The sequence below is a fragment of the Pantherophis guttatus genome, chromosome 1 (genome assembly GCF_059756535.1).
Source record: "Pantherophis guttatus breed Tessera chromosome 1, ASM5975653v1, whole genome shotgun sequence".
NCBI lineage: Eukaryota > Metazoa > Chordata > Lepidosauria > Squamata > Colubridae > Pantherophis > Pantherophis guttatus.
This window is the reverse complement of record NC_142063.1, coordinates 44,485,655-44,500,487: the sequence shown is the minus strand read 5'-3', so window position 1 is coordinate 44,500,487 and position 14,833 is coordinate 44,485,655. Positions and strand designations below refer to the sequence as shown.

The 14,833-nt window shown below is 38.9% G+C and overlaps 1 protein-coding gene across 4 annotated transcripts in view; it reads right to left on the bottom strand.

The window, feature by feature from the left end:
• CLMN (calmin) overlaps positions 1-14,833 on the bottom strand; it is an 87,283-nt gene that overhangs the window by 24,771 nt on the left and 47,679 nt on the right. For 3 of the 4 annotated variants that reach the window (XM_034418413.3, XM_034418414.3, XM_087872572.1), the window contains exons 3-4: positions 13,809-13,904; positions 11,249-11,332 (exon numbers count right to left, since the gene is read on the bottom strand). In XM_034418413.3, coding sequence (XP_034274304.1) covers positions 11,249-11,332; positions 13,809-13,904 — 180 coding nt within the window. Of the gene's footprint in view, positions 1-8,415; positions 8,497-11,248; positions 11,333-13,808; positions 13,905-14,833 lie in introns of those variants that run through there. The other variant, XM_034418415.3, reaches the window with a different exon arrangement.

Genomic DNA, 14,833 nt, shown 5'->3' with positions numbered 1-14,833 from the left:
CATACTGCATTTAACAACTGCTTTTGTGGGTCAGTCACTGTTTATAGGCTAAATATCACTACCAGCCCCTTGTGCATTTTATTTTTTCTGACCTCCACAATCCACCTCTATAACACTTGCTATAATCATAGATGGATTATTATACATTGCAAAATACCTAAGGGCTTGCAATAATGCACAGATAAATATCTAAGAAACAATAACAACATATTGTGTCAAGATCCAGATGCCCTCCAGAAGAGCTGTATTTTCTAGTAGTTTCCAAAAGTCATGCAAGGTGGGAGCCAAACTAGGTGCTCATTGGGAGGTCCTTCCAAACAATCAGCCCAATCAATGAAAAGCAGCACCATTGAGCTTTGCCCTCCTTTGCCTTCCTAAAGTGGGGCAATGTTGATAGTTTTTCATGAGCTGATTAAACTGGTCCAATCAATTTGTTTCAGAACATGCAGTCCTGCAGGTATCTAGACACCACGCCATGTAGGGCTTTCTAGGTTAGTACCAGCACTTTAAATAGCACTCAGAAATTTGTGGGCAATGAATACAGGGCCCACAACACTAGTGTAGTATGTTCTCTTCTGTTGAACACTGATCATCACATGAGATGCTGCATTTTGAACCAATTGCAGCTTCCAAATGATCTTCAAAGGCAGCCTCATGTACAGTATGTAGAGTAGCCCAAGCGAGTTTTGGTGAGGACATGAATTACTGTAGCAAGAGCCACTCCAGGTAGGTTTCCAACTGGTGCATGAGCTGAAGCTGGAAAAAGTCCTCTCTGGCCACTCCCTACCTGCTTTTCTAGCAGAAGCTATGAGTCCAGAAGAATGTATAAGTCACAAAACTGATCATTCAGGTGCAATGCCACTCTGTCCAGAGATATTGTTGAAATGAACAAAGAATCCCAATGGACAAACAGTAATTCTGTGTTAGTAGGATTCAGCTTAAATTCTCTCCCATCCATACTATCATTTCTCTAGGTCAGGGGTGTCAAACTTGTGGCTCACAAGCCGGATGCATCATGTGCTGGCCACGCCCACCCCCGGTTTAGTAAAGGGCGGAAAAGTTCACGATACATCACGTGACGGCAACATGACACCTCGAGTTTGACACCCCTGCTCTAGGTAAACTAGATCACATAATCAATTCCCCAGGATATCTACATCTACTTTTACTGAGACTGGCTATAATAACAGAATCTTATCTGATTTTGCTGTACCATCTCCTCCTTATGATTCAGTGAATTAGGGAGGTGGCTGTCTGAGCAGTTTCTAGACATTGTCTGGACATTCTGAATTTAGGAATGTTTTAGCCCTTTTTATCTTGGAAATGGAGCCTGTATAACTCTGTTAGGGTCATTTTCCTTATTTTCTACAAAGAACCATTCAGCCTCTAGACCCCAACAGGCTTCCCTGGAATGTCCAGTCATGTAAGTGTTAAATAGGAGGGGGGACAGAACCAATCCTTGCATCATCCTACAAGGGAGTAGTCTCTGGCCAATCTCTTCTCCCCTTCCCCTCAAATGGAATCATCCATCAAGGAAAGACCATAGCAACTGAATATAGTGACCACATTCCTCAATCACTGCTGACTGTCCAGAAGGATAACATGGTTGATGGTATCAAAGGCTGCTGAGAGATCCAAAAATGACAAGGATGGATGCATTTGTCCATCTAGTTATAACAGTTATAAGTGTGAAGTCTAGTTGCAAATCACATTTTTTCAATGCCGTTGTAACTTCTAACAATAGCAATAGCACTTAGACTTATATACCGCTTCATAGTGCTTTACAGCCCTTTCTAAGTGGTTTACAGAATCAGCATATTGCCCCCAACAATCTGGGTCACCATTTTTCTGACCTCAGAAGGCTGGAAGGCTCAGTAAACCTTGAGCTGGTGAGGTTGAACTCCTGACAGTGAGCTGAATTAGCCTGCAATACTGCATTCTAACCACTGCACCACCATGGTTCCATCAGTTGCTAAGCAAATGGTTATAAATCAAGGATTATCTGTACTTGTTTTTCCTTCATTCTGGGATTGGCCCTTCCCATGAGGGAAAAACTCAACACAACTAGACACAGGGAGAATTTTTCCCCCTGTGCCATCACTTTGCTAGACACTTAATTCTCACAGTGCTGTCTAATATCTATGTGTATTTACCATGTAGTATGGCTGTAGTATTATTTATTCTTCTTGTGATCATCTTTGGTCTCCCTTTTACTGATATTATTATGAGTATTATTATTCTGTTGCTTTGCATGTACACTGAGAGCTTCTGTACCAATGTCAAATGCCTTGTGTGTCTAATCACACTTGGCCAAATAAAGTATTCAATTCAGTTCAAAAAACTGTCCCTGTCTCTAGTTTCTTTGGCATGCAATGCCCTGTAGTACTGTCCCGAGGGAAGGAGTTGATACAGTTTATGTCCAGGATGTGAGGAGTCTGCAGACTACAGGTCTCAGCCCTCCTCCTGATCTGTGCAATATGCAGGATTTCTATGGACGGCAGTCTGGTTGCAATTATTCTTTCTGAAGTCTTGATTATCTGTTGAAATTTGTACCTGTCCAGTTTGGTTGCTGTACCAAACCAGACAGTTATAGGAATATAAATAACAGGCTCAATAAAATTAAAATTAATAACTTATTTTTTTTAATAAACAGCAAAAAAAAAAAAAACCAATAGTGATTAAAAGTTTGATTATATAAAATTATAAATGGGCCAAGGATCCCTATAAGATTTTGGAATTTATAAAAGACTCCTTCTATTGGACTTTTGGCTTTTTTTAAAAAAAAAAAATAAGATTTTAAAAATTGGACACTAGAGGAAGCTAGAGGAAACTAAAGATTACAATTAAAGGAGACTAGCACATAAACTCAATTTACAATTACAGAATGAAGCAAAATACTCCAACATTGGACATTTTGACTGATATTTTTGAACAATGGAATCAGAAGTTAATTTTAGCAGTGTCAACAGAGACATCTGCCTCTATGGAGAAATTGTGTCTAAAAGATGTTATGGAAGAGGAACAAGTTCTACTTGGGAAGACTGAGTCTGAATTGAATGTGGATTTATAAATTACAGGCTACAAGAATTACATGGAAAAAGTTGCTACACTGGACATACAAAAGAAACAGTTGATGTTTTAATACTTAAAATGGATATACAAACAATAAACTAAGAGAGTGACTTGGATAATTTTCCTATATTGGATTTACGAAAGCAGCTTGCTAAAGTTTTGAAGAATCTTGTGAGAAGGAACAGAAAAAATTAGAAGAAATCAAGTTTTACAAAAATTATTTAAATGGACTAAAAATTAAAATGGATGGAAAGGAAGGAATTTAAATAGGTTTATTTGATCAAGGTTAAAATAGATATGTTGTTATCTCTGAAAACACTTAATGGCCTTTTGATGACACTAATATTGAAAGGATGCTATATGTATTTGTTTATAAATAAGAGATGGGTATTTAAGAAAAGGTGTTAAGTTATTAAAATTGTTAATATTTGTGATGAAGGTAGGAAGTAACTTCTTTCTTTCTTTATTTTCTTTACTTATTTTCTATTTCTTTTTCCTTTTTTATTTCTTTTCTGCACTTTCTACTCTCTTTTTACCCATCTATTTTATTTTAGTTTGTATTAGTTTTTACTGTTGTAATTATAATCTTTAATAATATAATTATTTTTTAAAAAACCAATAACCTCCTTGCCAATTTATTGGACAATTTGCTTTTCCACTGGTTAGAAGCATGTCAAATTCATTGGTTTCATTAACTATCTCATGCTTCAATGTTCAAACACTCCCTGTCCCTTTTGACACAAATTCTATGGTTAAAATGTACAGTAGCAACATTCATTATTTCAAGCACAAACATGATAAACATCTTCTGATGTTGAATTTGGACAGAAGCCTGCTCCATATTGGTCAAACTGAATGGATGCCAAAGTATACACTTTGTCTTGTGACTCCCTCCCAAATCACCATTACCTACTGCAGTCAATGATGCAGAGAACACTAGAGAACAACATGATATCAAGATACATCACTAGTGGGTTCAAAGGATACATTAAAATATGTCTTTGTCATGCATTACCACAATTACTACTTTGCCCTTCAGTTACATATCTGAATTTTTTTAAGCCAAAGCAATTAAGTTTATGTTGTGGTATCTCCATTTCTGACCATTTTATGATTACATAAGGCTTGAAAAATTTGTTATTCTATTCAAGTTACATTTATTAGGTTACTCTGATAAATTTGTTCCAGCAAACTGCATGAATAGAACAGGGTTCATTATAAATGTGAGAGCCATATGAGCTTGTGGGTGTTTGGAAATGTGAACGTAATATGTTTCTAATGCAAATGGGGGCTTCAAAACCCTCTCAGCTATCTTGGAGGCATCAGCTTTCTCCATTCATTTTTACTTCATGGCTTTTAAAACAGTCACTGCTTTTTAAGAGTGTGATCAATTTACTCAAAGGTAAGATTTCAGGGTGGGGATTCAGGGTTCGCATACTGAAGCATATTTCACAAGACAAACAACATGTTTTACTTATTCCGAATAACACTCCCTGAAGGCAAAAACGGAAACGAGGGAATTTCTGCTACTCCCAGTGACAAGGTTAAATTCCAGTATGATGCCTCCAGTATTTCTTAAATAATAGTAAGAGTACTGGAACTCTCCCATGACCCTTTCAGTTTCTGCATAGCTACACACCATGATAGTCCCTTTGAATCTCTTGTGGCTTAATATTTAAACTAATATTTTAACTTTCCTTAGTGCCAAGGGAATTTTAAAATGTTTTCCTATCTGCCTTTCTCTTAAAGAATTCAAATATACTGCCTCCTGAGGAGTAGAAGAAGAAAGTACAATCTTAAGACATCACTACTGTCCTTTCTCATTCAACCTGGATCACATCAGCTCCAATCAACATGATGATTGTGGGAACTGCAAACCAACTTATTTGGAGTACACCAGGCTGCAGAAGGGTGCCCTAGGATGAGATCAGACATGTGATTACATGTTAAATATTTAAGCTGGTGATATTTTTGTTTAAAATGAGCCCAGATGAACTCAGATATTCACTAGGAGTGATGCCATACGAAGCAAAGTCTGAAATACATCTTGTTTGACACTGACTGACTTCATTCATTGTGCTGAGCTGTAGGTTGTATAACCATTGTTAGTAAAGTAGCACAATTAAATGAATTCATGTTTTGTGGCTAGTAGGCAAATTTATAACTTCAAGAGCATAGCGTGGGCATTGTCACAGAATGGCTGGCACAGCAAATATAATCACTTACAAAACCCACCAATTTATCAGAAGGCAAACAGGTTAAGTTGTTCCTCACTACCCTCTGTACCACTTCAGTTTACCATTGTCTCTCCCCACCCCGTGACCCAATGACCAAATTTCAAAAGGAAAAAAGCACTGGTCGGTAGTTTCCTATCATTTCCCCCTTTTCCTTGCCCTCTGCCTTGAAGGAGGCGGTGGTGAGGCCCCTACTCAAGAAGCCTTCCCTAGAACCGGCTGTATTAGCAAATTACCGTCCGGTCTCCAACCTTCGCTTTGTGGCGAAGGTTGTTGAGAGTGTGGTGGCACGACAGCTACCCCAGTACCTGGATGAAGCTGTCTATCTGGACCCTTACCAGTCGGGCTTCAGACGGGGGTACAGCACGGAAACGGCATTGGTCGCATTGGTGGATAATCTCTGGAGGGCTCGGGACAGAGGTTGTTCCTCTGTTCTGGTCCTATTAGATCTACCATTGACCATGGTATCATGCTGCAGTGGTTGAGGGGGTTAGGAATAGGGGGCACCATGTTGTGGTGGTTCTCCTCCTTCCTCTCCGCAGTTTGTGTTGGCAGGGGGGCAGAGGTCGACCTTGAGGCGCCTAGCTTGGGAGTGCCGCAAGGGTCGGTCCTCTCGCCCCTTCTGTTCAACATTTATGTGAAGCCGCTGGGCGAGATCGTCCGTGGCTTTGGGGTGAGGGTACATCAGTATGCTGATGACACTCAGCTGTACATTTCCACCCAGACCAACCCAATGATGCCCTTGACGTGATGTCCCGCTTCCTGGAGGCCGTACAGGTCGGGATGGGGAGAAATAGGCTCAGGCTCAACCCTTCCAAGACCAAGTGGCTGTGGCTACCGGCGTCCTGGTATAGTCAGCTGACGCCATCGCTGTCTATAGGGGGTGAATCTCTACTCCCCACAGAGAAGGCTCGCAATCTGGGCGTCCTCCTGGATGCACGGCTGTCTTTAGAAGAGAATATGATGGCCGTGGCCAGGGGGGCTTTTTATCAGGTCCGCCTGATTTGCCAGTTGTGTCCCTTTCTGGACCGGGATGCCTTGCGCGCAGTCACTCATGCCCTTGTTACCTCCCGGCTGGACTACTGTAATGCTCTCTACATGGGGCTCCCCTTGAAGAGCACTCGGAGGCTCCAACTGGTCCAGAATGTGGCCGCATGGGTAATTATGGGTGCAACTCGTTGCGCCCATGTAACACCTCTCCTGCGCGAGCTGCACTTGCTCCCAGTGGTCTTCCGGGTGCGATTCAAGGTGCTTTAAACCGCTCCATGGCTCAGGACCTGAGTACCTACGAGACCGCCTTCTGCCACCGATAACCTCCCACCGACCAGTTCACTCCCACAGAGAGGGACTCCTCAGGGTGCCGTCGGCTAAATTATGTCAGCTGGCGACCCGGGGGAGAGCCTTCTCTGTGGGGGCATCTGCCCTTTGGAATGAACTGCCCCTGGACATATGCAAGATCTCTGACCTCCGAGTTTTCCGCTGTGCTCTTAAGACCCTGCTCTTCCGACAGGCAGGGCTAGCTTCATAATTGAGTTTTAAATTCGGAATTCTTAAATTTTGGGGTTTTTTAGCTAATTGGCCTTGAATGTAATACTTTTAATAATTTTTAAATTTAAATTGTGATATTTGTATTGTGTTTTTACCTGGCTCTACACCGCCCCGAGTCCTTCGGGAGAGGGGCGGTATAGAAATAAAATTATCCTATCCTATCTGCGGGCCTAGACACATTCTAAGTGATGTTTAATCTTGATGCTTTGCTTCATAACATACAAGCTTCCCATGTATTTTTTTTTTTAAAAAACTGAATCTTAACAAAGTATGAAGTAGGGCAGGACCCCTCAACCCCCAGGTCACAGATGGAATCGGGCTGCACAGCTGGAGGTGAGTGGCGGGCAAGCAAGCAAAACGGAAACCATCCCCTTCCTCTTCCCCCAATCCATGGAAGAATTGTCTTTCAAAAAAACTGCTGCCAAAATGTTTGGGGGGCTCTGAAGTAAGGAATTTATCACACACTATGGAAGACGTTGGCTGGCACATTGGCATCCATGGGCATCAAACTGAGAAATCAAGAACTAATTTATCAATTTCTAAGTTCACACAAAATGCAAAATACAACAATCCCACAAAATATGGTTTCCAAAAATAGAAAAACACAATTAGTGACAAGGAGTATTCAGTTCTGTCACTAAGACAGAGTTGGGTATATATGCTCACAAGCAAAACTGTTACTTTAGGAAAAGCCTACAGACAACTGACACTTTAAGAAGTGAAACAGATCTGATACTTCCATTAGTTTTGCTAAGTATAATATTGATTATACTATAAAACTTTCTATTTCTGAAGCCTTAGCATCTGTCATAGCTGAAGGACTGAGGGACATACAGTATTTAGAATTCATTCACAAAAATCTGTGTCAAATTGAGGTTAGGTATGGATCCACAATGAAGAACATCTATTAAAATTCAATAGCTCCTGCTATTCAGGAGCCTGAGTGGCATAGGAGGCTAATGCCTCCTACTAAGGCAGCATTTAACATCCAGCTGCCTGCAATTACTGCGAGTTCAATTCTCACCAGGCTCAAGGTTGACTCAGCCTTCCATCCTTTCTAAGGTGGGTAAAATGAGGACCCGGTTTGTGGGGGCAATAAGCTGACTTGGTATAAAATATACAAAAGTATTAAGGCTATTGCTTAACGCATTGTAAGCCACCCTGAGTCTCCGGAGAAGGGCGGCATATAAATCAAATTTTTTTAAAAAAATTGCAAGTTGCATAGTCCTTAGTTTTGTTTTGTTTTTGGCTTTTTGGCTTTCATTGCAATCAGAATTGAATCATTATTATGCCTATGTTGGAAGTACAGAAATTATGATGGAATTAAAAGTTGCCTAAGCAGTAAGGAGCTAAACTATATCCATGAAGTCATGAGGATAACTTGAAGATTAAACAAAAAAACAATTAGGGAATGGACAACTTCTTGCTGGGAGAAGTTTCCTGTGTATGACCACTGTATTCAGCACTTGCAGATTCAAGAACTCCCCTTAGATTAGGACATACTCTGATTATATTATCCTAATTTTTACTCTGCAAAATCCTCCCACTATCAGTCACTTACAAGTATTATAGGCACCCTCAGGAAGGGCTGGACACACAGATCAAATCACTCCATCTGTCCTTTAAAAAGTTCACTATGCCTAAGAGCAGCTTCACCTTACATACTGAAGTTGAAGCACCTTACTATGACATATTAAACCCCTTAGCAACCAGATACGTATGTGTAAGTGGAGTATGATGTAACAGCACATGCAGAATTCAATGGCATAAGAAAAATCATTCAGGAAGACAATGACTCCCCACATTACTGAAGCTTCATTTTGTAATTTTACTTGTTAGTGCCACACCTTCGTCAATTTTTTTCTATCGGAGATGAAGTTCATTTTGTCCAAGGCTGGCAAAGTCCTTCCAGAATCCATAATATAGGTAATTATACACTTGAAGGATTTATTTTTTTTTTTTTAAAATATGTGGCTACCCAGGTTGTGGAATACAATACTGGATGGCTAGCAACAACAATAAAATCACAAACAATGGAAGAAAAATCAAGAAAAAACAGGGAACTAATCCATTATCTGCATCTATTCATCTATGCAATCTCTGGGCGCCAACTGTACCATCACAACACCCAAGGAAACGTCAGTTGTTTATAGCTAACCAGATGGTTAAGAGTGTGTGTATGTGTGTGTGTGTGTGTGTGTGTGTGTGTGTGTGTGTCTGCTGGATCTCAAGGGGATGGGTATTCCCACAAGGCAAGGCTGCTATGGGAAAGGTATGTTTGCTAAATCCCACTAAAGGTAAAGGTTCCCCTCACACATATGTGCTTGTCGTTCCCGACTCTAAGGGGTGGTGCTCATCTCCGTTTCAAAGCCGAAGAGCCAGCACTGTCCGAAGACATCTCCGTGGTCATGTGGCTGGCATGACTAAATGCCAAAAGCTCACAGAATGCTGTTACCTTCCCACCAAAGGTGGTCCCTATTTTACTATTTGCATTTTTATTTGCTTTCAAGTCCCACTAGTGCAGGGGTGGGCAATTGTGGCTCTTTTACAACCTGTGGACTTCAACTCCCAGAATTCCTGAGACAGCTTGGCTGTCTCAGGAATTCTGGGAGTTGAAGTCCACAGGTTGTAAAGAAGCCACAATTGCCCACCCCTGCTAGATGACTACATTTAAGGGAATGGATCTGGAATGTGTTCCCTGGGTCTGATCTGGACAAATAGTTTCAGGGAGAGGTAGTCCCATAAATAACTTGGCCCTGTGCCATATAGGGGTTTAATTGATAACTAACCCTTTGAATTGCACGAAAAACTGGAAGCCAATGCAGCTCACATAGCAATGAGGTCTCATAGCAAACCGAGGGGTGTCCAAGTTCTGCACAAGTTATAATTTTTGGGTGGTTTTAAAGGGCAAATAGCTTATTTTTTACATTTGGTAATAGAGAGGTACCTAGTAGTTAGGAAGAAAATTGCCATCTGTGTGTACAAAAAGGTTGTTATCAGCTCTGCAAATAGCTAACAAATAAAGCAATAATTAAGAAGGAGAAAGAATAGCAGTAGTAGCACCTTTGAAAGGAGAGACAACTAAATGATACAATGTGGTACATTTGTTTTTGATACAGCATGATGTACAAACACTTGGAATACACACGATGTACTCTGTTCTTTTTTTCTTTCTTTTTTTAATCAATGGCTACCTGTCTAATGCTGCTCAGTAAAATGCAGAATGTCCAAACTATTATTCTGTTGAGTCAAAATAGGTACAAGTAGTCCTTGATTTACAACTGGTTGCTTAACAACCAAAGTTACAATGGACCTCCCCAAAGCTATTTACGGCCTGTTTTTGGAGATAAGATAGCTGTACCCCACCTCGTGCTCACATGATTGCATTTAGGTGCTTGGCAACCAGCTCACCTCTATAGCTGTTTACTGCACCATGTGATTACATGATTTTTGCCACTTTTTGGTATTTACTTCTGATTTCTGGCAAAAAATGGCCATTGGGAGAAATGGATTCCCTTAATTATTTATGCATTCACTTAATGTCTGTTATGTTTGCTTAGCAACCATCATAAAAAATGGTCATAACTTCAAATCCAGACATGTGATGTCTCAATTTACAACTGCAATGACTTGCAACAGTAATTCCGGGTTCAATTATGGGTGTAAGTCAAGGTCTACTTGTAGATGTGAACTTTTTTAAAAAATTAAAACTTAAGAAAGTGTATTGTTTTTATATTCTGAAGATAAGTTTTTGTTTTATGAAGAGTACTATTATTTTATACTGCATGCATAGAATATACACATTATTTCCTATAGAATAGCTTTTCTCTAAATTGTGAATCACTGGTTCCCAAGCCACATTTTCTAGATTTCAGTCTTGGAAATTAAGAGGTCATAATATTCTGAAGACCTTCTCTAATTTAATATCCTCCAATAATTTTTGAACTTCAGCTTTGGCACTGTTCAAGTAGCAATGACCACACATTGGCTGGAGATTATGGGAAAGGAAATTCAATACATATGGAAGAAAGCTGTTTCAGATTTTCAGCTACTGGACTATTTTAGAACTCTGGCTATTCTTTAATAGAAAAGTACAATCCTTAACATAATTGAAAATAGTTTTAAAAATCAAAGAGTTCAATCAAAGCAATTTCAATTGTTCAAGCCTGCCAATTAAAAGCATTTTTTGCATTCTTCTAATCATTTAATCCAATTGAAGCCTTTACAACATTTTAGAATTAATCTAAAGTAGATTTTAATATCTATTCTTTGCAACCAAATAGATTTTAATGCCTATTGTGTGCAAATCTGGCATTAAGACATAATTATTTAGCACAAATTAATTAGCATAATTTTTGTTAACAGAATGAATTACAATCACACAAATTACTTACATTGCTATCCTCCAAAAACTTAAGGGCCTTTGCAATATTGTTCAGTCGAAAAATACGATGGGTTGAAGACTTGTACTCATGTAGCTAGAAGAAAATCAGAATGGATTGAAAAGAAATCTAACAGTTCTTCATGTGGAACCAATGTCGTAAAGCCCTGAATAGTAGGAAATTATTTATAGTACAAAAGAACAGATTTTGAACTTTATCATTCTATAGCTCAATCTGAGATATTTGTATGAAATATCACTAACAATATTTTCCTTTAAAGTTTACTAATACTGTATACGATAACGACTGCAAGGATTTTAAATAACTTACTTTGGAAAAGTCTGTAATTCTTTCTTTGGAAGAATAACTAATAATATTATGGGAGTTGCTTTGATGCCAAGAATAACTTCCTAAATAATAATAATAATAATAATAATAATAATAATAATAATAATAGAAAAATAATGTACAATTTGATTCTAATTGGAAACCATCTTTGGATAACAATGTTATATACAATCCTAACATCCAAGATTTAAGTTTATTTTTCCATAGAATCCTATTTTTATTTCATCTATAGTTTTCAGTATTGATTTACTGTTTATACATAGTTCTGCTAGTGTTTTGCACTGTGTTACAAAGTATGTTCAAAGTTCAGTAAGGAAAACTATCTGCATCTTACCTTTTGTTTTCTTGTATGTTTTTATATCTTCCTCTTTTATAGTATTTATATCTATATCTATATTTTCTCTTCAATTATTTCCAATTCTTGAAGACTGCTTGGACAAGTCCCTGCAGTTTTCTTGCCTAGGTTTGTCAAAAGTGGTTTGCTATCACCTCCTTTCTGGGTCGGAAAGAAAATGACTTGTCCAAGATCCCCCAATTGGCTTCACTCTATAATGTGTATTTATATGTGTCTTGTGTATACTGCACCTCTAATTTAGGATTTTAGTTCATCTTATTTTGGGATTATGGACTCAGAATAGTGCACAAAGTCTAATGTGACTCTTAAGAGAAATTGCACACCACTGCTTCAGAGCAAAATATTCACAAATACAAGAGCGCAAAGACACTTGAGTTCAAAACATATATACAATTTACATCTTACTTAAATAAGAAAAAAATTATACAATGGTGGTCATAGTTCCATAACAGTTATACAGAATTTATATAGTCAATAGGTATAAAATAATCAACACTTTTATGTGTATGCACCTTTTCCTACCTCACAAAGCTCTCGAATAGAGTTTTAAGCTATTTCACAAATTCTGCCCCTTTCCCTCAGAAAAGTAAAATGCAGAAGCATCTGTGGCTAGAACTTTCATCAGAATGATTAAAAACAATATTGTGCCATAATGCCACAAACGATATTCTTTTTGTATGTGCATGAAGTGTTATGACACACATGCCAAAAGGGGCAAAGCTTGCATAAAATCAGCATAACACTGTTTTTGTAATCTCTCTCCCCTCACAGTTGCCTCTGAAGAATATAGCATGTAGGCTTATATACTGCTCCACAGTGCTATACAGCACACTATAAGTGGTTTACAGTATGTCAGCTTATTGCCCCAACACTCTTGCTCCTCATTTTACCTCAGAAGGATGGAAGGCTGAGTTAACCTTGAGCTGGTCAGGATCAGACTCCAGGCTGTGGGCAGAGTTAGCCTGCAATACTGCATTCTAACCACTACGCCACCACAGCTCTATCTACTCACCAAGGTGATGACATTGTAGCCCATCCTGGGAAGTATGGTTTTGAATGGTGGCATACAAATGTTTAAGTTAATAAAAGAAGTACAGCATCCCTATTGCCTTTCCCATTAAAAGCAATAGAAGGAAAGTGGGGATCCCACTTTCACAAAAAGTTTGCTTGCTCTTATGAAAAAGCTTTCCTAGTCTTATACCCAGCAGTGAAATCCTCTGAAGTCTGCTACCGGTTCTGTGAGTCTGCTACCTGACGTGCACCCATGCAGTGCTAAAAAAGGAACATTTTGGAGCTTTCCGAGTCTGCAAAGGTAAGTAGAACAGCAAGAGGGGGGGGAAATCTGCCGTGCTACGTAATTTAGATTAGCTAGAAAGCAGGAATTCCAATGATTCTAGCTAATATAAATCACGCGCCACAGCTGATCGTCACCAAGCTGATCGCCGGAAATACCAGTTTGCCTGAACCAGTAGCATTTTTCACTACCGGTTCGGGAGAACCGGTCTGAACCAGTAGCATTTCACCCATGCTTATACCTTCTAAAATTGAACTCCCAAGTTAAGAAGTAAATATTTGAATCAATTAATTACATTTCAATATTAAATGCTTCCTTTTGGTTAGGTCAGATTCACTCATATATGATCCTAATGAATAGGCTAGGACATGGATAGGCTAGGACATGGATAGGATAGGGTTGACAATATATTATGGTTCCTAACCCTTTCTGTGTTGGTGCAGTTTTATTAACTGCATGAAACGTAGAATCCATTCTGATTGTACCTATCTGGCTCAGGAAACATTTCAGGAAACAGAAATCTATCAAGTTTCAATTTATCAGAAATTCAATCCTACAATATATGTTATACATACCAGATTTTGTCCAGACAGCACTTCCAGCAGTGCCATCAGAATTTTGCCATCTTTAATATCAACCAGCAAATCTTTAACTTCCAGAGGGGGGCTACACTGTGGAGAAAAAGGGGGAATCATTTAATAGCTTTGGAATATGCATCCATCTATATCAATCAAAACAGTCAGTCCCTATCCAGAAGAAAAAAAACTGTGTCAAACAAAACCTCTGATAGTAAAATTGGCAATGTTCAAGAAACAAAGGGAATATTTTAGTTTAATTAGGGCATTTTGTAATTGTTCAGGGGGAGCATCTTTGAAAATAAGGAACTTCACACAGAAGCTTATCAAGAAATTATATCCTGTATCAAAAACAAATGTCCATAGATATTAAGTTATTCAGCAATTCCAATATATTTGAATCATTAGCAATTACTGTTGTAAAGAATTTCTATGCTTATTTTTTAGGGCTATCATATTTGGGTTGCAAAAATACAAACAATCGATATAGGACAGCAAATAGTTGTCTGTATTTCTTTACTGCCATTTGTCCAGGAAGTCTCTGAGAATCAGACATAATGAATGGAAGGAAAAGATTATTTGGATCTCTGGAGCCCATCTAGTCCAGACCAATGGTGAAATCTGAACCGGTTTACTACCGGTTCGCTGGCTGCGCATGCGCAGTGTGCACCACGCACCAAATGCGAAGTGCGTGTGTGCAGTGCACGCCAAAAGGAGGCATGCAGTAAGTAGAACAGCGCAGGAGGGGGTGGTTTTTTAAAAAGCTTCTGACAATCGTGCTGCTCAGCTGGGATCATCAGAGGCTTTTTTTTAACCTTTTAAAAGCATTTTGAGGTTGTATAAAAATGCTTTTAAAAGGCTCTGACAATCAGGCAACTCAGCTGAGATCGTTAGAGCCTTTTAAAAGCATTTTTTAACAACCTCTTTGGCCAAAGAAGTTGTAGAAAAAATGCTTTTAAAAGTAAAAAAAAAAAAAAAGCCTCTGATAATCACACGGCTCAGCTGGGCATGGGTGGGGGGCAGGG